This window comes from Oryzias latipes, chromosome 9 (genome assembly GCF_053564925.1).
Source record: "Oryzias latipes strain Hd-rR chromosome 9, Olatipes_Hd-rR_3.1".
In the NCBI taxonomy this organism is placed as follows: Eukaryota; Metazoa; Chordata; class Actinopteri; order Beloniformes; family Adrianichthyidae; genus Oryzias; species Oryzias latipes.
Window position 1 is genome coordinate 32,520,520 of NC_136245.1, and position 22,416 is coordinate 32,542,935.

Here is a 22,416-nt window from a genome sequence, read left to right on the forward strand (position 1 = left end):
GTGTTAATAGCTGCAAGCTATAGCGGGAGAGCATGTAAACAGAGAGCTCTCAGTTACATGTGACGGGAGGTGGAGGTAGGGTTGCTACACAAGGCAAATTTTACTAATGAAAAGGCATAACCACTGGGGGGGTTCTTAAGTAGTTACATTTCTGATTAACTCATCTTTATGAAGTATAAAAAAGTGTCTTTGTTGCTGTTTTTCAGGTGAAGAAGAAGATCCTTGAGGAAGAGATTCACTGTCCACCCGAAGCGTCTGTGCTTTTAGCCTCTTATGCTGTCCATGCAAAGGTTAGTGCTGTTAGAGTCTAACCACTGCAGTTCCTAAAGGAGATTTATTGGATTTATTATTGCAAAGTATCCGCAAAATGGTACTTTATCAAAAAAAAAAAGGCATATATAAACTAAATGACGGTCGATGTTGCTTCTGTGTTAGACTGGCTCAAATGGCTATTAAATAACTAAACGTAGTTCATATGGAAGCGATTATGTAGCATAAATAAAAAGCAAAGTCAAAACCAGAAATGCTTTTTCATTTTCAAAATGAAGCTGCATTTTTTGACTCAAAAATATAATGAAAAAGCAATCCACCAAAATGCTTTTTCATTTCCTTCCTCAACACAGCTTATTCTGTCACTTAATTAAAATTAAAATGAAAATGGTATTTGACATTTCATTTTCAAACAGTTCTCTGGTAAATGTGTAGCATAATTCATTTAGAAATGTCTAATTTGACCATTAAAATGGATTAATAGAAATGCTTTTTAATTTTCAAAATGAAGCTGCATTTTTTGACTCAAAATTAAAAAGAAAAAGCAATATTTCAAAATGCTTTTTCATTTCCTTCCTCAATACAGCTTATTCTGTCACTTAATTAAAATGATAAAGAAAATGGTATTTGACATTTCATTTTCAAAAAGGTCCCTGGTAAATGTGTACCAAAATTCATTTAGAAATGTCTCATTTGACAATTAAAATGGATTAACAGAAATGCTTTTTAATTTTCAAAATGTAACTGCATTTTTTGACTCAAAATTAAAAAGAAAAAGCAATATTTCAAAATGCTTTTTCATTTTATACCTAAAACCGCTTATTCTGTGTCATAATTCAAACGAAAATGCAAAGAGGGGATTGCATTTGCATTTTAACATCCACCCCGCGCAAGTTGTCACAATATTCAATTCGAAAAAGCATTAGCAGAGGGGAGGCGGGGCGATGACGTCACTGCTTTCTCTGTGTGTCCGGCTGCTGACTGACGCACACACGCGCACCAAGAGCAGACTGTGTTAGCGGCAGAAACGAGGGTTTTGTGATGGTTGTGAACTTCTGATGAGTTTCCACAGCTTCTCAGGACTACATAGCAGCATGTCCGCCTTCTGCGGTCCTCCTCCTGACGCACCGCGGACAAGCTTTTGTTCTTTGGACCGCCAGCTGCCTTCGCACAGCGGAGCTCGAAGCTCCGATGATCGCTGAAGGCGGAAATGCTGCTACGATCTGAGAAACCATCATATGAATTTGTGTTTCCAGTGGTGTCCAGAACAAAATAAAGACTGATGTAATTCACAGATATTTACACATTTATCTGCAGCTTCGCGGTGAATTTGCTGTTTGTTTTATTAAGATCCAGGAATCCAGGTTTGAGCAGGCCAGGTCCAGCGGTTTTTGAACAGGACCCGGTTTTACGTAATCTTAATATGAAAAATGCAGCAGAATGTTCCTTTAGCTCCCTCGCGAATCAGAAGCTGTGAATCGTAAGCAAACTTTAGCTCGTCTGACCGCACGGATTTAAAAACATATGATTGAGCAGAGCAGGCCGTAAAATATTAGCATAACTGTTATAAAAGCACATTATGAAGATAGTCTCCTGCAGCTTTGCGCTGAGTGAGTGTTTTTGGTCCAACCAGCAACGTTTAGCATCGAGAAATCTGCTGTCTGATGATGGAGCTCCAGCTGTCATCAAACAGTAAATTCACCGCGAAGCTGCAAATAAATGTGTAAATATCTGTGAATTACATCAGTCTTTATTTTGTTCTGGACACCACTGGAAACACAAACTCATATGATGGTTTCTCAGATCGTAGCAGCATTTCCGCCTTCAGCGATCATCGGAGCTTCGCGCTCCGCTGTGCGAAGGCAGCTGGCGGTCCGAAGAACAAAGCTTGTCCGCGGTGCGTCAGGAGGAGGACCGCAGAAGGCGGACATGCTGCTATGTAGTCCTGAGAAGCTGTGGAAACTCATCAGAAGTTCACAACCATCACAAAACCCTCGTCTCTGCCGCTAACACAGTCTGCTCTTGGTGCGCGTGTGTGCGTCAGTCAGCAGCCGGACACACAGAGAAAGCAGTGACGTCATCGCCCCGCCTCCCCTCTGCTAATGCTTTTTCGAATTGAATATTGTGACAACTTGCGCGGGGTGGATGTTAAAATGCAAATGCAATCCCCTCTTTGCATTTTCGTTTTAATTATGACACAGAATAAGCGGTTTTAGGTATAAAATGAAAAAGCATTTTGAAATATTGCTTTTTCTTTTTAATTTTGAGTCAAAAAATGCAGTTACATTTTGAAAATTAAAAAGCATTTCTGTTAATCCATTTTAATTGTCAAATGAAACATTTCTAAATGAATTTTGGTACACATTTACCAGGGACCTTTTTGAAAATGAAATGTCAAATACCATTTTCTTTATCATTTTAATTAAGTGACAGAATAAGCTGTATTGAGGAAGGAAATGAAAAAGCATTTTGAAATATTGCTTTTTCTTTTTAATTTTGAGTCAAAAAATGCAGCTTCATTTTGAAAATGAAAAAGCATTTCTGGTTTTGACTTTGCTTTTTATTTATGCTACATAATCGCTTCCATAAGTTCAGGGTTGCTTCAGTTTAAAAACAATAAGGTCTTTTTTTATTTTGTTTTCAAACTTTGCTGTCTGACTGCTACCTTCACCTGTGGTCACAACTTTCCTAATCTTCTCATATCTGGCCTCATCCATCAGCTTCAGCTGATCCAGCTTTCTGCTGTCTAAGTCCTGATAAGCACCTGAGGAGCATACAGTACATTTTCTATCACTGGTACTCCTATTGATCTTTTTAGTTGTTTTTTTTTCTGATGAAATGCGGCAGAGAACACGATGATGTGCCAGGTGTGCAAGGAGGATCTCCATTGAGATATTTCAGTACCATGGATTTGAGTTACTTCTGTGAAATGATAAAGGTCTAGTGTCCGTTTTTTTTAAACAGAGAAAGGAAAATGTGTCTGTCATCAGGTAATGTGACGTCCTCTTCAAATCTGTCTGAAGTTTTGTGCCAGATTTGATTGCAGCAGCCGACGGCTGGAGAGGATTTTCCTTTCTACACATCAGTCTCCAGACTTCTCTGAACACGGTCTTTGATGTTTTCCTAGAACACGAACAGGTTTTAAACAAGAACATGCTAAACACGTGATTTATTGATACGGAGGCCCAGGTAGGTTTCTGCAGGGAATTATGGGAACTGTCTGTACCAGCATCAACAGACGGGCGGGACTTTCTTATTAAGAATTTGACCAATCAGACAAAAGCTCTTTAGATGGTAGAGATAAGCATCATTTGTTAAAACAAGGTGAGAATACATGAGATAATAAAACCCTGGCTCTACCTGTCCTCTGTTATACGCCCTCTGTTTTACTACACGCCCCTCACTCTCCCCCTTCTGCCTCTGCCGCCCCGCTTGAATTTTCCTTATGTGAGTTGTCAAGAAACGGTCAATAAACATCATCGGGAATATGGCGGCGAGCTTTCCTCATCGAAGGATATGGCTGTACCGCCCGTTATCCCAGAATGACCTGCATGAAAAGTCTGTTAGACATACGTGGAACAGAAAGCCACAAATTTGTGTATGCATCTTGCAAAAATTACACACAATTACGTAAGATTTACGTAATAACTATGTCTACACTATGTAAAACACAACTGACCAAAAATCTCTGAACAGTCCAAAACCGAATTCACGCAAAGGCGCGTCGGCCAAAACCCTCGACGGACAAATCAACGAACGGTGAACGCAAGAAACACTTAGGGATTCCGTATATCACGCATTTATCACGATAGAACGGCGTCTGATACGTGGAAAATGTGCAAAATGTACATAGTGGCTTTGACTTATGGGTTCTGTTTGCAGCTGGCCCTCCCGTCAATCTGGGATGACAGGGTTTCTATTGCAATTGCATGAATATGAAAAAAAAGTAAATTAATAAAAACACAAAAAAGGCTGGAAGTCATGAGTGGAACGTTTCTTTTGGGTCTGGGTCTGGGCCTGACACATTCAGCTGCCTTTGAGGTTTCCCTCCACTCTAATCTCTCTCCTCCTCCTTCACTTTGTTCCACCCCTCCTCCCTGTCTGATCTTACTTGTCTTATATAAAACATTAACGTTATATAATTTACAAGATAACAAGTATGAGCACACGTTTTTTACCAAACCATTATTATTCATTATTCAAATAAAGCTTAATGATGCCTCACCATCGTCTTCGTCATCAGACGTCTTTCTTAGAAATATTTAAAGTTCCTCTGAAACTGCAGACAGCAGAGATCAAGACTTGTAGATATTAGCTAAACCAGGGGTCGGGAACCTTTTTGGCCAAGAGAGCCATAAATGCCACATATTTTGAAATGTAATTTCGAAAGAGCCATACAATAATGTAGTGTCCCTTCCCCACACTGAGGCACGGAGACTTAACCTCTTTTAAAGTTCTTTATTCCGATTACTGCAGACCGCAACAAACGCCGTTCAATTAATTCAGCAACTCCTGAATCTCTCCCGCCGACACGAGAGCGCTTCTCTCAACTTTATATTCACCTGCTCCCGCTCCAGCCCCTCCCATTTCCCTTATTCTGCCCATAGCTGAACCCCATTGGTCCAAATTACCTAACAACAGGCTGAGCGACAGAACTGAGAGCCAATCAGATCTCTGCTTGACGTGTTCAATGAACTCCAGAACTTTTAACGCGGCCCAACAGCCATCCAACTCAGTCCGCGACAATTTGTTTAAAACTAAATATACAAATGAATGTGTGCATTTGATTTAATTTCAACATTTTTAAAGTACAATAAGTCTGTGGATTCTTTTTAATAACATTGTTATTCTGTTGCTAATAAATGATGAGTATTTCTCGTGGTAGTTTTGCTGATGGTCTGGTCTGGTTGATACGTGGTGAGTTTCTGCTTCTGCGTTGAGACTTTAAACGTGATCGTAGGTCTGAATGTTCTGTAGATGTGAGAAAGACTGATCACATGCAGACGGGGAGCCAAACATATACTCACACGCCGCAGTGGGTGACAGGCAGTGGGTTTTACGTTTTTATAATCCCTGCGCGATTCACCTGCTGTCCCCACAACCCCTCACCCCCACCCTCTGCTTTCTTCCTCACATATCCCGTCCCCGCATCTGCGCGCTCTGTCTCAGAGACGGGAGCGCGCAGTTTTAGGCACGTCAATTCAAAGGTTTCCAGCTGGTACAAACTCTGTGAAATAATAGATAATAGTAACTGATAGCGCTGGCGCAGATTTCTCTCTCTAAGCACTGCTACTACTGCGCGCCTCTGGCATCGCATCGCGCCCGAGAAGGACTGGTCTAATGAAAAAAAAAACTATAATTAAAGATTTGTCTGCGAGCCACATGTGACCATCAAAAGAGCCATATATGGCTCGCGAGCCATAGGTTCCCGACCCCTGAGCTAAACGCTGCCAATTATTTTGCTCAGGTTAGCGACACTGACTTAGCACTAATCCCCTCCTAAAAAAAACAAACACAGTTAGCGAGAATCCGATTCTGCTTCAAACTGGCCAGGATTTAGAAACGGCGGTCTATCACTGCTAAAGGAGTTTAGAGGAAACACTGTGTCTTAGTTTGTGTCTGAGTTGCTTTTGGTTGTTTTTTTCTGTAAAGCACTTCCTTGAATACGAACTCTGCAAAACAAAAACATTGTACGCATAATTATGTTTATCTTAACGATCAATTAAAGGAGGAATGTTTCCTTCTTTCTGGAATATTATTTTTTAACTGCAATTTTGCATTCAAAGTATGCATCAAAACTTTAAGTTGTGCATTTTTGTTAAGAATATCTGGGATAAACTTGTTTTTCTAACAGACTCCTCGATGATTTAACAAGTTAGTAGTATAATGTGGAAATGACTTTACGCTGAAGGAAAGAAAAGCTTCATTAAAAAGTTTGATGTCTTGCTTCAGAGGATTTCACCTCTGTGAAAACTGCGTGGAAATAATAGGAGGATCGAGGTGAAGCTTCTGACAGGTGGAGACGGTGTGGCCAGAGAAAAGCTTCACCTTGACCAAAAGGCCTCAGAAGACATAACTTCCTCCTGCCGTGCTGACAAGCTCCCTCCAAAAGAGGCTGCGTGGATCAGCTGGCGTTTTGGTGCTCTCTGGTGTCAGCGGCCGCATTCCGAAAGCAGTAAGAAAATACGAGGGCCAATCTGGTCCATTTAATCAACAGTCTGCTCTGATTACAGCCAGGAAGCCTAAACCGGCTTTGTAAAGGGGAAATAAGTGCTTGGAATTGCCGCACCTGCTGAGAGCTTGTGGCAGACGTTCCCTCCTGTCTTCTCCTGATCTGATTTTGTTCAGCCAGCAGATGATGTGGCTGTGAAATCTCCTCTGGCTTATCTTCAGTAATAATTAGAGCAGGCAGAAGTTAGCTGCGTGCACAGAGAAAAGGAACATTTAAAGACGTTGAATGGATTGTTGAAAGAAGTGTGCGTTTTCATAATCCATGAACCACTTGTAGGTTAAGAGTCGTTCACAGGAACGGCAGAGGAAGTGATAACAGCTCCTTTTACATTGATTAGCAGTAAAAAATTCACGAATTAAAAATGAAATGAACTCTGAACACATTGTTTCTGCACACAGATGAAAGTCTATTTTATCTTTAAATGTCTTCAACTGCAGCCAAACACTGAAGTTTTCTTGGGGTGATGGTTTCTTGCATGTTAGAGTCTAGAAAAAGTCCAGAAAATAGATCACTTTCTTTTAGCACTTTTGAGAAAAAAATGCTCAGCAGACTGTGCTTCAAGCGATGCTCCGGATCTGACAGCATGTGCAGGTTAAGATGGATCCTGTCAGCTGTCAGAAAGAGAACAAACTTCATGGAACTAGAGGTCATAAAGAATCCACTAGGGCTTCTCAGGATCCTCTCAGAAGCTAAAGAATGATTTAGACACCAAAAAGTTAGTATTTGTTCAAGACTTTAAAGTCCAACAGATTTATTCATGATCTGTAGTGTGTTTATGTCCAGCAGAATAAACGTTCTTGACCTGTGTTCATTTGTATATGTATGAAAAAGTTTGAAAACTCTCCTGTAGATAAAGTTGTTAGGGCTGTGTCACAAAGCCACTACGAACACACGTGCGGGAAACGCACGGATGAAAATGGATCATACGTGAATATACATGGAAAAAGTGAGAAAAGTTGTGCTCTTTAGATGATACATATATCACGAAGAAACCACCCAAAGACCACGTAAATCCACATAGAACATGAACCGTGCGTGATTATTGCGCTGTTTATATGAAACTCAGTCATTCGTCCGTCAATTACGTAATTTTAACGTGAAATGTGCGCCATAAAAGTTATAAATCGGTGGTACTGGTACCACCAAAGGATACGGCTGTACCGCCTGTCATCCCAGAATGACGTGCATGAAAAGTCTTTAGACATACGTGGAACGGTCGTGGAAAGCCACAAATTTGTGAATGCATCTCAAAATGCGTAAGATTTACGTGATAATTGTGTATAAACTATGTAAAATACGCATAAACTGCAAAATTCTCAACCATCATAAAGACCGTCGGCCGGAACCCTCAACAGACATCTGTGGACGTTAACAAATGACGAACGCAAGAAACACATATGAATTACGTAGATCACGCATGTGTCACGAAAGACCGACATTTGACTCATGGAAATTGTGCAAAATGCACATAGTGGCTGTGCTACACGGCCTTTAGGGCTGTGTAGTGGCAAGAGTCTGGCAACACAATGTGTATCATGATAAACACGTCTCCATACCGTGCTCCTTCGCTTTATTGTGGTCTCGCTGTCTTACAGATTTTTTTCAGTGCCTTTTTGCGTGGCTTTTGTTTTTTAAAGCACACTGTGTTCTGCGTCCTGATTGGCTGTTGGCTGTGGGCCTTGCCAGTCAACCTCTATGCTGTGTCTCCTGTACAGAGAAACCGACTTAACCTTTGGATGCGTTTCATAGCCAATTTATCTTATTCCTGATCATCGGATTTAAATTTATGTTATGTTTACTTTGAGAGTTCATAGGTTAACAACGTCAAAAGGAACCTCAGAGGTTTCCATGGCTCCTGTTTTGTATTCAGCAGAGATGCAACGCTTCAAGGAATTGTTGACCTGCATTTTCCATCAAATATGTGAGGAGCTTCTTCAGCAGAAGGGAGGGATGTTGGTTCCTTTTGCCTGTTTTTTAGCCTTAAAGTGGAAACGTGACAGGCTAATAGGTTCAGAATAAGGTTTCAGGGGTTATTTGAAAACAATCTGTCGTCAATTAATGAGAAACCAAGCCTGTCGCTGCAGCTGCCTGCTTCTTTTTTGGCCATTTAATGTGATATAGATATATTGTCTTGTGTATATGAGTGTGTGTTTGTGTAAACAGCAAGATGCGAGTCACAGTTAATTTTTTTTTTATTTGTTATTTGGGTCTCAACAAAATTGAGCCTCACCTTAACAGATGGGTTTAAAAACATTAACTTATTAAATCAAACTTTACTTAAAGGTGTAACATTGATTCTTTAATAGTTATTCATTCATACATTGATCAATATCCCCTTAAAGAAGCTTTTTAAGTTATTTTTCAAGCAAAAAAAAAAAAAAAAAGCTTTTTGGTCAGTTTTTAATGTAAGAATCTCTAATTTAACAACAACAAAAACCTCCACCTTTGGTAACTTTAAACCATGAGTTTTGGTGATGGCAATTAGAAAAATGTTGTGGCAAAAAAGTAATCAAATTGAATCATAAACTTAAGAATGGAAGTCAAACTTTATTGCGCAGCCTAATGTGTAACGTATAGTGCTTCTGAATAGAATTTAAATTTGAGTTGGAAATGATAATAATGATCTTCATAAATATTTTAGTTTACACTATGTTATAGGAGAAGACGACACTGGTCACTGAAGGCAGATAACACATTCATAAAGGTATTGAAAAACATTTTGTTTATTAATTATGGCTTGGGGAGGAATCCATTTCATCGATTAATTCGAGTTTGCTGTTTTAGAAGATTTATTTTTGGGAAAATCTGGAGGACGACAAATCGGTTTTAACAACTGAACCAGAGGCACTTAGTCGAGAGGGAGAAGGGCTGTTCTCTATGAGATGTTCGAGCTAGCAGCAGCTCACAAAACACATTTCACATTGTTTTACAGACATTTGTACAGCTTGCACTTTGAATGCAGGTCAGGTTTTTGTGAAAAATTTTCTGTTATTTGTCATTTCTGTTCAAGAAAGTAAAGACAAGAAGAAAAAAATTATTTAAATTGAAAATTAAATTTGGCATGAAACAAATCTGAGATTTTATTACCTAGGCCATATTGACCGATCCTAGTTTGATTAGACAAAAGGCATTTTTGTCTCAGGTTTCCTAATAATGCGACTGGAAGCTAAAGAACAATCTTTTTTAAACAGCCGAACCTCCATGATCACAGAGAAACTGAACCAACTTCTCCAGAAGAAAATGCAAATTCATTCCTTATCAAACCATCTGGTTCTGAGAAATCAACAGTAATATTAGCTCAAATGCTTTTAAAGGTAACAAAAGCAAGGAAACTGGTACCATTTTGTGTCATTTTAACCCTCCTGTTATGTTCGTTTGTGAGGAACAGAGATGATGTTCCTGGGTCAATTTGACCCGGTGAAGGTTTTATTAATTATAAAATGTCTGAAACCCAAAAAATCCTAACAAGCATTGTGAATATATCATCACTAACTCCATTACTAATTATTCTTTCAAAAACCTAGTGAAATGGTGTTCCTGACCTCTAACAGCTAATGACTGAATTATTAGATAATTCACTCGTTTTTCTTAAAAATATACATGTTCTAACTTTTTTCAAATTTTTCACTACTGTATTACTTTTGAAAGACTAACATATACAATACAATAGTTTTAGTTTGAGTTTTAGTTTTGAGTTTTGGTAATCACTTTTCCGTCCTGGGGGAGGATCCCTCCTTCATGTGGGCACCCCTGAGGTTTCTTAGTTTTTTCCGGAATCCGTTTTTTTTAGGAGTTTTTCCCTACTGCGATTTTTTGTTTTACTTTTTCAATTACCGATACGAAGCCCATTGAGACGACTGTTGTTGTGAATTTGGGCTATACAAATAAAATAAAATAAAATAAAATAAAATTGAATTGAATTGAATTGAATTGAATTGAATTGAATTGAATTGAATTGAATTGAATTGAATTGAATTGAATTGAATTGAATTGAATTGACATGGTCACATGAGTCACTGCCATCCTAGTGGGCCCTGGCACTGTCTTTATAATGTTTTCTGCAGACAGGTTTGTCTGATGCATATTTGGGGATGAAGACCAATGTATGTCACCATTCTTTGACATGAATGTCTTGCTTGGAGGAACAGGAATAGCAATTCCCTCATCTGGTTCAAAATCAGAATCATTAGAATTAGAATTTAGCTCAAGATAGTCTTCTTCTGATCATGATCAGTGATGACTACCAGAACCTCCTGGACTGTCATCTTTCTGCTTCTGCTGCTCATTTTCTAAAGGTCTGCCTGTGTAATGTTGGAAGGACTCCCATTCAGAGAATCTTTTATATGTTTTACCCCTCCCCTGTTGAGTGTACACTGAATGTGGGTTGAGTTTTCCCACGAGAACATAAATGGTTCCTGTCAAAAGTCATAACACCTAGGCACCTGTGTGTGTGTGTGTGTGTGTGGGGGTGTGTGTGTGAGTGTGTGTGTGCGTGCGTGCGTGCGTGCATGTCTATGTGTGTGATTGGGGTGAAATATGTCTCACAGCTGCAAAGAAAGCAATACTACTTATAATAAGACATCCTTGTACCTCCATTTTGACTGCCGGGTGAAATTGACCCGAACATCATCTATGTGATATAAACATGCAGGGGGGGGGTTTGCAAATATGTGAGATGAACCAAATTCACAATATATGTTAATTACACTAATTAAGGCAAGCAGAAGAAGTTTCATGCTGAAAAAATACTTTTAACTATTTTTCCTAGATGTTCAAACTTTAAAACGGGTCAATTTGACCCGCAACATAACAGGAGGGTTAAGGCAAAGAAGAAATCTAAAAAGCAAAGACTTTCTACTTTTTTTTGTATTAAGTCACCGGCTCGGTGCTCTATGCCATGAAGATTAGACGAGAACAAACCCATAAAATAAACTTTGAAGCGCTTTAGAATTCATTGTCCTACGAAAAAGGTCATATTTAAAAAATGTGGCTATCCAAATAAGCCATAAAGAGTTTGCATATCATTTCACATGCATTACATTTAATCTGCGTGAAGACATTTTAGCGTACATGCTTTGGTGTGTTTGTCCTGCAGGTAATTGCAGCAGCTAATGGAGCTCAAAGGCTGAGAGGTGAAGGAGGACAGATTCCACGAATCTATTCACTTTAGAGAAACACTCAGGCAAACTTTTAGTCAAAGGAGAGAACAGGAGGCTCACTCAGGTCAAAAGTGGTTCCTGCCAATCTTTCTAGTGTTTAATAATTCTTCGTATTTCCAAAGGTTAAAGAATAAATCCCTCCAGTTTTGAAAGATTTATTTCAGCCTCTGTCTAGAGAGTATTCTATTGCCTCTGTCAGAAACATATCTTTTTCACTTGTGTTCTGTCAAGCGATTTCCCACCAAATAGTCTGAATTATTAATACACTGCTTTCTCCTGCTCAGCAGAACAAAGTTTCTCCATTTGCATTAAACTGAAGGTTTGAGCTGATGAGGAGTCTGGGAAACAACGGGGCAAAGTTTTAATCAGAAAGAGCAGTGAGAGTTTTCTAAACTACAGGTCAAGGCAAATCAGTTTATCGGTTGGGGTTTGTACCAAATATAAAGGTGACATTGATCTCAATCTCTAAATATAAAAACTTACTAAAAACACTCTAAAATTGAATCTGTTTCTTGTTTGTTTTAAAGTTAGCTGTTATAGTCCAGGTTCATATAAAATTGGTTTCCACTTTACTTCCTTGTTTAATGTCAAAACAGGTTTTTATTTTTTATTATCAATGCCAGAAAAGTTGACTTGCAGCCAACTTTCTGTCTGCATTAGGAACCGTGGAAGTATGTAATCCATGCATCCTTCATAAACATTCTGGTAGTAACTCCATTGAGCTGAGTTTGAATTAAGATGGACTATAGAGGAGATTCTGACGGTCTTGGAGGGAGAAGCGTCCGGCGTAGCTGCTTTCTGATCAGACACATTTTGCATTTGATGGTATAAGCACCAAATTAGGATCCCAGAAAAGGATATTTGCCAGGAAAAAAAATCCAAAATCGCGGCTATTTTTAAAGATGGCAACCATACACTCAATTGTTAACAAACTTATTCAATTTGTATTTGCCCCAGTCTCAGCAATATGGGCTTTTCTGAAACAGGGGTCCATCAGCTACAATGGTAAATGATGCATACTTGTACAGCGTTTTTCTACCTTCCTCCAAGGCCCTTAGAGCAGTGTTTTTCAACCTTTTTTGAGCCACGGCACACTTTAACCTTGACAAAAATCCTGCGGCACACCAGCATCCCAAAAAAAAAAAAAAAAAAGCAGAAACTCATAGTCTGTTTTGATCTACAGCCCCCCCCCCCGGCAATCTGACGTGCATTTTTGTGATAATTGTGGCAGAAAAAGCAGGAAGTTGCAGATGTTTTTCTAAAAAATGTAATAAAAGTTAAGTTACATACAAACTGTATGTTCGTTGTGTTTTCAAGACGTGTAAAAAGGACGACTCATTAAGCCAATGCATCATGGGAGATGTAGTGTGAAAACTGCGAGAAAACGGCAGAAAGACTCGCGTCTCTGAGCTTCATGGTTTTGTTCACTTGTTCCACGGTCTGACACCGGATTCTGTGGAAAGCTACACCGCTAAAGACGAGCTTTAGCTGGTGTTTTTGTTGGAAATGAGTGAGTTATGAGCTAAATTGGAACAAGGAAGTGGAGACTTTAACCACTTCTGATTGGTCAGACTGATGACATGTGATTAAGCCTTCAAGAATGATTGGTGGAGTCGTGGAGACAGTAAAAGCTGCGGGACTTTTCCTTACACAGTTATAGCTGCAGCTATTTCGCGTTATCGTCATTCTTATCAAAATGTCTTTAATAGAATCAAATAAACACAAAGAAAAAAGTATTTTATGATCGTTTATATTCCTAACTACTCAGTGTTTTATCAGGACCTGTTTGGATGAACAAAGAGCTGATTTCCTGGAGATGGGAAATGTTTTTAGATCAGGTAATGAGGGCAATTTTCCACGGCACACTTGACCATCTCCCACGGCACACTAGTGTGCCGCGGCACACTGGTTGAAAAACACTGCCTTAGAGTCACGGATGTATTCACACACTGATGGCGGCGCTGCTGCTGAACATTGACGTCAACCTTCCACCAGAGGGAAGGTGGGGACACTTGTTTGGTGCTTGTTCCACAACATGTACGTTTATAACCAGTTCAACTTTTCAGAGCTCCCCATTTTAAATTTTTGTGCTCGTTTTCTTTGGGTCATCTATTTTATGTCATGCCATCTGAAGTTTTTTAATGTTTTAACCCTTGTGCTATCCTATGAGCCCCCTTACATTGACGTGTTATTCCTACCATGACAAAGGTGGATAAAGGTGGAAAGGTTTCATGTAATCCATGGACACCAGTGAAGATCACAAATCATTGAAGAAAAAAGGTTCAGAGCACTGTCTAGTGGGTCTAGATGACCCAACTCCTAATGTTAAAGTAGGATAGCACAAGGGTTCATGCAGATTTCAGTGTCAAAAACTGGTTGAATTTTCTTTTTTTTTTAGGGACTCCTGATAAGTTAATGTACAATTAGAAAAACTAAAAAGTCATTAGTATTCTACAGTAAATAAACTGCATCTTTGCACAGAGAAGCTTGAAATTTACCACAGGAAAGTTTCAATATTTGTAGTACGATTATTTTACTCTCTTTTCTTTTTTTACGTGTATAGTAGCCCTAATCATAATCATATATATAACTTGAATGACTTTCTTCTTTAGTTGAAGTTAGACATGTGATAAAATATTATTTGCTAGTTGTGATCTTAAACAGCAGTTGTTGTTTTTTTTTTTTTTAGATTTTTGGCATAAAACATCAGCATCAAAGTCTTGAGGTTTCATTTCTGGATTTGTTTTCTTTGTTGTTTGTATTTTTCAGCCCCCTTTCAATTATTGACATCCTAAAGACGACAGATCAGTGACACTTTCTACACAGATATGATTGGAAACAACAACAAAGAGGTTTGAACAGCCTGAAACCACAGATAAGTTGTCAGATTTGGCTGTCAGTCTGAGGATGAGGGGACTAAAATCTGTTTTTGGTTTCCCTGAAGGCTCACAACAAGAAAGAATACATATAAACAAATTCAGGAGATCAGAACCATTCATGATGTTTTATAGAATACATGTTATTTGCTTAGAGATGTGACAGCTTGACACTGAAATTTGCAGTAGAGGGCTGCACTGGATTCAACACAAATCCCACGGAAGACTGTAGGTTTTATCACCTTTTCCCACTCTTTATTACTTTTTCCAAGCAATCTAATATATTGCAGACATTTTTTTTTCCACATGAAGTTGGAGACATTCCTCCCACAATTCTGTGGAGTGGCAAAGAGATGGCTGTGGGTTGGATGCAGTGAAAGAAAAATTTAGCCCTGAGATTAAGAAAATAGTCCACCAAAGATGTCCGACTCCCGCGGCAAAGCCAGACATGACCATGATGGAGTTTTGAGTTTTGACACAAAAATGAAAGATGACACACAAAAAAGGTTTGGTTACAAGCTTGTCAAGTTGCTTGTTCTGTTAAACTTGTTAAATCAGTTGTGTTTAAAAAAACTTTCAATCTTTTGAAAACAGCCTGAAAAAATTTTTCATTCCCAAACCACATAATGATATTTTTCTAAAGCATTAAAATGCAATGTTACGAAGAGGGGAAAAAAGAGCCAGCATTTGTGTTGGTGCTCGTTTAAAAAAGAAAGTTTTACAGTTTTCTCCTAATTAAACAATCGTTATGCTAATAATTTAAATAACCCTGTAAAAACACAGAGGAAGGCAACATTTCCCTCAGACGTCTCACCACCTCCAGGCATTTTTTCTTCAAGCCCCGGCATAAATGCCGTCACTTGCAGTGAGGAAGGCAGTTTCCTGCGTTTTCCAGCTGGGAAGAGAACACTCTTCAGAGTGGAGCAAGTGTAGGATTTCACCATGTCACTGCTCTGTAATTATTCCTCAGAACCTCAGAACCATCTGAGCATCCTCTGGGAGATTTGGCACATTCAGGGCACCCCCGCCCCCCTTTTTCTGTTTTTTGTACTGAACTGATGCGTCTTTCTTACTTTCAACAGACACATCAAAATTGAGCTTCTGCAGCTCTGTCTGTGCTGGCCTATAATTGTCCCTTAGAATTTGTACTGTTATCCCTGTCAAACCTGCAGTTCTTTACCTGGAGAATGATCATTTTATTGATATGGATCAGTTGGTAGAACCTGGAAAAATCTACAGCTGCTGGCGCTTAAAAGACCCACTCCAATCATTTATTTAAATCTATTCCCACTGGTCTTTTTTATTTTCTAAGACATAGTTTCTGCAGAGCAGCAGTAGTTCATGAGAAATTCATCTCTGAATTGTGGGCGAGACCATCGCATTTACACGCTCACGTGCTAGCTTACGGCTCCTCATAGCCCCAACCTAACATCGTCAGTGCCACAAAAATTCCAGCTGGTACATGGATCTAGTTCATCATTTCTGTTGTTAATAAGGTAAGGGTACTGGCCTCTTACTGACCACGCAAATGCTGCGCCATGGGATGTACATAAGTGTCCGTAGGACACCTGTAGGAGGCCAACACAAACTATACTCCTATTGTCTACCTCATTTCTAGCAAGTAGCACGCACATATCACATGAGAAGTAGTAACAGACTTCTTGTGCAGTGCACCATATTCCAGGGTGGAGGGGGAAAAAATGTATACGCACTCCTGCGTCTGACCTACCCTGTATATGTGTTCACTATGAGCTGTCGCTCGCAGCACGCCCAGAGGAAAATGCATATGAACAATTTCTCTCTACAGACTTGATAAGCAGTCTGCGTTCTTAAAATTTCGTGCGGGACATGTTAGTTTCCTGTAAAGGCCTGCCCTTTAGCCCGCAGACGGCCCATTACCACCCATAAGGGCAGTTGGGACTGAGGCTGAAGGCTTTGGTTAGTCTCTAGTGTTCATCATTATACTTTAAAGTCAGAACAAACCTTCCAAATGCTGTGAATAAATACACAGATAGGAACAAATTCCCCCACGATTAAATAACCAAATTAAAATTCCCAGTTCTATGGGCTGATGTAATGAGGTTAGAAAAACAAAACATGAAGGAGGCAGCCGTGCGCAGAAGCAGGTACGTTTTCAGATTGACCTACTTCAGTTAATTCAGAGCCTTGCATACTTGTCGAAAAGTTACTCCATCTGCTCTCAAGCCATTTTGCACGAGCTTTAAATACTGTCACACTGCCTCTCAGTCATTCCCCATCCATTTATAGCTCCACTTTATGCATGCGTGGTATCATTATGTGTGCTTGTATGCCTACAAGGGGTTTCAGGTCTTCCACATTTCTAAAAGTGAAATCTACTCGTATTTCCAGCCTCTCGGAGAGTGTGGTCTCCACGAATGACCTGAATTTAGAAAAAGCCCTCACTCCCGGTCATCTCATTTTATCAATGACTGTCGGGGGGATAACGTCTGGGATGTTTTGGGATAAATCGGTAAAGAATGAACCTGAATGCAGAGTCAGGTTAGTTATTGCTGCCTATTTCCTGTTTTTTTTGTAGTATGGAGACTACGACCCTGAAGTTCATAAACCAGGCTTTTTGGCTGAGGAAGAATTACTGCCGAAGAGGGTGAGTGATGGAGGCTTCACTCCTCAAATGAATTTACTGTACATAAAAGGGCATTCTAAAATGTGTTTGTCGTTCTTTATTTCAGGTGATCAACTTGTACCAGATGACTCCAGAAATGTGGGAGGAGAGGATCACCGCATGTTATGCAGAGCACAGAGGCAGGACGAGGTAAAATCCACCCGAACTTCTCAAAACACATTCTGAGCTTATATGAGATGTGCTGAAAACACACCTCCAAACTTCATCCCAAGCTAGAGTCCTATTCAGCATTGATATGTAGAACAAGCATCTTATAGGACTCAGTGGTTTAAGGAGGATATACTTTTTTTTTAGAGAGGAAGTTAAGAAAGCCTACAGTGTCTGTGTTGACGGTCACATACTGAGACACTTTAGTTTTATTTTTGTGTCTTTGAGCTTTTGGTTGCGTGTTATTGCTGTCAAATTCAATCATCATTTAACACGAAAAAAGAAAAAAAGTTTTTCTGATTCAATGGAATAAATGAATTCTAATCTGAAGATAAAGTGGATGATTTTAATTCTAACAAGTGGGATTTTGAAGTACGGTAATCAGTAAAATCAGCCAAGTATATTCTTGAAGACAGATGTTGGTTTTGTAAATTCTCTTCTTTCATTAGTAGCTTAACAAATTTAAATGTTGTTTTTTTTGTCACTGATGATGAGCGCATGCTCTTTAGTGATGAGTTCCTCTGTAAAAATGACTCACCCAATCTTTCCTGATCATCCTGGAATACTGTTGTGTCGTCAGGAAAGAAACCATCCGTTGAAGTGAGCACCAACTCATTCATGAAAGTAGACAACTACCTGCTGGAAACTAAACTTTATGATCAAACTCATAGCACGCGTTTTTTTGAGCTCGTTATCTCCATTGACAAAGGCGAGTCAATCAGAATGAAGTCACACAGCCGTTGCTTTGTCCCTGCAGTGATATGTCTTACACTTTCTGCTGGATTTTTGATGGAAAGTGGCTTCTAACCATTAGATGTCTAAAATCTTAGTCACAACTGCCCTTAGGAGTGGATATGGGTTGTCTTAGGGTGAGGAACCTGTACGGGGCACACAGGTGGCTCGTACGAAAAATCAAGGTCGTAGAGCGTTTGGTGAGCCCGTAGAGAGATTATGTTCGTATTTTCTAGATACCCCTAGATACATATCATACATCGCCAGACTCTTGCCAATACACACCTCCAGTAGACATCCTACAGTCACTTGCATATCCTGTGCACACTCTTGGCTTGCGTCATTTTTGCACCGTCAATGTCAGTGCAGGTGTAAAGACACCGTACGTCAGCATCATCCGTACATCATAAGTGCCTGAAACTTCCATTATCCTTACAAATACTAAATGATATACTTGCCACACACATGACAATGGTACGTTCCATTTTCATGACATCTCTTGAGTTGACCGTACGAGCCTCAAGGGAACTGCAAGACACTTCAGCACTCCCTTTAAGATGCAGCTGATCCTCTCTGCGACCCTCCATGGGCCCTGGCAACCCAAAAACCCGCAGCATGTGACTTAAGGTTTAGCGCTTGAATGAGTAGACTGTCAGCAATCCTTTTATCATTGGCTAGTGTACAGTAGGTGACATTGTTCCGTCAAATCCACATAGCTTCCCTACTCCCAACAGCTTCTCCCTATCCCTATATTTATCCCTCCAAGTGGAAAGATATGGAAAAAATAATGCCTTCAGATTCAGACGTTACGACCACTCGAAGATGTTATCAATAGCCGCTGGTCATCTACGCTAGTAAAAAAAAACATGTATTTTTCGAGCCCTGGCAGCTACGCACTAGGATTCAAGAATTCAAGGATTCAAAGGGGTTTATGGTCATATGTACAGTAAGGAAACTGGTTTCCCAGTACAATGAGATGCTTACTTTGCTGTTCACTCTGAATGCCATAAGGTTAAATGTTAAACAAAAGATAGGGTAGGGTATATACAGGATATCTGAAACATTCACACAAAATATAAAATATATAGTCATTTACCACTAGGCAAATTACTATACCTAGTCAGCTAAGAATAACTGTGCAAAAGAGAGTTAATTACCCCGGAAAATACATGGGTTTTATAACTTTTGAAAGATTACATTTAGGTGTATACGTCTATGCTATAGGGCACACCTATGTCAAGAAATGCATATCTCCTCCGCGCCACACGGGCCAGCTTACCAGTAGAGGGATACCCAGCAGTAACTCACTACTGCTCATCCTTAAAAATAAAACACTTTCAGACACCACTACAGCTTCAAATGCCCCTGCAATTGGAGCAATAGGGAGAAACTGTAGGGGTAGGGAGGCAATTTGGATTCAGCTTTGGTGTATTAATTGCTTCAGATATGGTGATCACCAGTGGCCCCATTAATGCTGACTTACAACATAGAGCTAAAATCATTGGTATTTTGCAACACCTAAAAAATGTTCCCACATTAACCCAGAAAAAGCTGCTAAAACCTTTTAAAGGCTGCAGCTGGCATTATTATCTGATGACGGCAGTAATTGAGAGCAATTATCAGATCCAGCTCAAATCAGAGGTGATGGAAACATGACACCTGGCATCTGTTGGCATGCTAATAGCTTTGAGCTGCTGCAGGAGTGAGTGCCATCTCACAACCATGATTAAAAACAAGTGTTTGCCAACCATTCCATGTCACACAGTCACTGGTACTGATGAGAGCGCAACCTGCAGCTAAAAAGACTCTTAACAGCCTGTATAGCAGCTGCACAAGCACTTCTGTTGGGCAGAGCAGTCCTCTCCAAAAGATAATACATTTCACTGTGCTCGCTAAATTCAGTGACTTTCCAAAGTCCCAATCAAATGAAGGGTACGTTTGATTTTCTGTTGTGTTTTGTTGTTTTTCATTTGAAGGTTAACCCTGCTGCTCTTAGAAATTGGAATTTGTAAATGGATGTAACCTTATGTGTCTGTTATTTTGGAGTGTTTCATTTCAAAACCCGAAAACTTAAAAAAACGAGCTTCCGTTTAGTTAACTGCTGCCTTTCTTTCTCTCTGGGATGGATAGAATTGATTCAACATGAATCAGAAATTCCTTCATTCCACTTTAACGTTAGAATGTAGTTAGTCGCCATCCAATCCTATTTAAAGTTGTTTTCCTGACACAAAGCTGTTTTTGCAGTGGAAACTCAGTTTAGTCTCTTTTTTTTCAAATGTGAACAACTTTCCAAAGTTTATTCATCAGCATCTCCCGATTATATATTTTTTTTAATTGTCTGGCATCAGATATGTTAATGACTTGTCTTTTTTTTGCTGACTTTACAACAAATCTGGCAACATTCTTTGAGAAAAGAGTTTTTTTTTTTAAAACCTTGGATACAGAATCTCATTTCTAAAGCATGTTAATGAGTTTTGTTTGTTGCTGTTGAGCTTTTGTGTGGTTTTTGAACCATTTCCTGTGTTTTTGTAGCATCAAATCAAAGGAAAAGGGACTGATTCCCTTTTTTCTCTCTCTGCTTCTTCTGTCCTTCTTTGGATCCATCTCTTCCTCTTTCTCTGAACCAGGGACCAAGCTGAGATGGAGTATTTAAAAATAGCTCAGGACCTGGACATGTATGGCGTCAATTATTTTTTAATCAAGGTAAACTTACGCTGCTTTCATATTCACTTAGAGAGGAAGCCAATATCGACGATTGGGAGGTGTGCCTGCTTTAGTAGCAATGTAATGATGTGCTAAGAATAGCAGTTTGACTCATCTGTTTTTCTCTTAGTTTAGTTCTGTCGTTGGGTAATGAATGAAAACATGGCTTCTGCTTGGCTCCTTGTTCATTCTGAGTCACTGCAAAACGTCTTATCAACTAAAACTCACTTGGGGGGGGGCTGCTCCAAGTGATTCACTGTTGTGAAATGGAGGAGCTCAGACTGCACAAGCAGCTGTTCAACTCACTTTTAGTAAACGGTTTAGACGAGCGGAGGCCCGGCAAAGTCAACTCTGTCAAACCGAGGTGCAAATGAATGTTGACTGATGGGAGGGGGGGGCTGTGATGTGGTCTAGAACAAAAAGGGAACGGACCTTCTTTTGGGAGTGGACGCCCTCGGCCTGCACATCTACGACCCCAACAACAAGCTGACGCCCAAGTGCTCCTTCCCCTGGAACGAGATCCGGAACATCTCCTACAGTGACAAGGAGGTGATGATGATGATCCGCACTTTCCTATTGTGTCCCTTTTGAAATTATACCATCAATATAGTTAGTTTCTTAAGAAATATGGTCTTGCTGTCAGAAGCTGTCATTCACTCATCCATCTTAGCTTACGGGTGGATGCGATTCCAACCTGTATGGGGAAATATGAAGATCATTGACCGCTCTGTGAATCTGTAGAGCCAAAATGTCCATGGACCTTTTTAGTAACACTTTATAATAAGATTCCTTGGTAATTTAGTTATTAGACATCAAAAAGTACTAGTAATGTGTTTACAAGCCTTTCATAAGTAATTTATTAGCTTTTATTTGAATTTATGAGACCTTATTAGGCTTTTTAAAAGCTTTATAAGACATTTATTAGGATTTTTGAGAGATTAAGGAAAATACATTTGATTTTTTAAAACATTTATAAGACATTTATTAACATTAGCAGGTGTCTTACAACAACTATTAACAAAAAAGCCACTTAATTTTTAGTTATCAATGACTTACAAGGACAAGAGGAGGAGCTGCAAAACAATGACCCAACTATGATGAAGCACATCTATATTAATTAATTACTCATGAGTGATTTATTAATGCTAAATAATGTCCTATAAATGTCTCATAAAGGCTTATTATCACATTACTAACTAGATTATAAGGAATCTTATAAAGAGATACCCATTTTTTAATAGGCGTGCTGCAGGCGACATGTCACAGTGAACATTTAAACAACACAAAGGTTGAAGTAGGTGAGACGTAGATGTGTCGTTCAGGTTTTAAATTTTTTTATCCTCCCAAATCCTGCAATTTGGGGGGTGTTTTGAAAGAAGCACATGTAGAATATTTAGAAAAAAATTACAAAATGATTGTTATCTTAGTATTCAGATTAATGTGGCATCAAAAAGGTTTTTAATCAACCATTTTTTATTGTTCAGATCAAATGGAATGATTCTGAATGTCTTCTGGCCGTTGCATTTATTCATCACTGCAGCTTGGTGTTATAAAACGTCCTGAGAGTTCTTTAGGGGTCACACTTTTTCACAGAATAACAAAAAAGGAGTACTGATTTTCTTGTTTTTAAAT

General features: G+C 39.3%; 1 protein-coding gene across 1 annotated transcript in view; it reads left to right on the forward strand.

Moving 5' to 3' along the window:
- The window catches only part of nf2a (NF2, moesin-ezrin-radixin like (MERLIN) tumor suppressor a), a 42,370-nt gene that overhangs the window by 7,110 nt on the left and 12,844 nt on the right, over positions 1-22,416 (forward strand). The window contains exons 4-8 of the mRNA XM_023958214.2: positions 207-290; positions 17,095-17,163; positions 17,249-17,331; positions 20,709-20,784; positions 21,199-21,333. Coding sequence (XP_023813982.1) covers positions 207-290; positions 17,095-17,163; positions 17,249-17,331; positions 20,709-20,784; positions 21,199-21,333 — 447 coding nt within the window. The remainder of the gene's footprint in view (positions 1-206; positions 291-17,094; positions 17,164-17,248; positions 17,332-20,708; positions 20,785-21,198; positions 21,334-22,416) is intronic.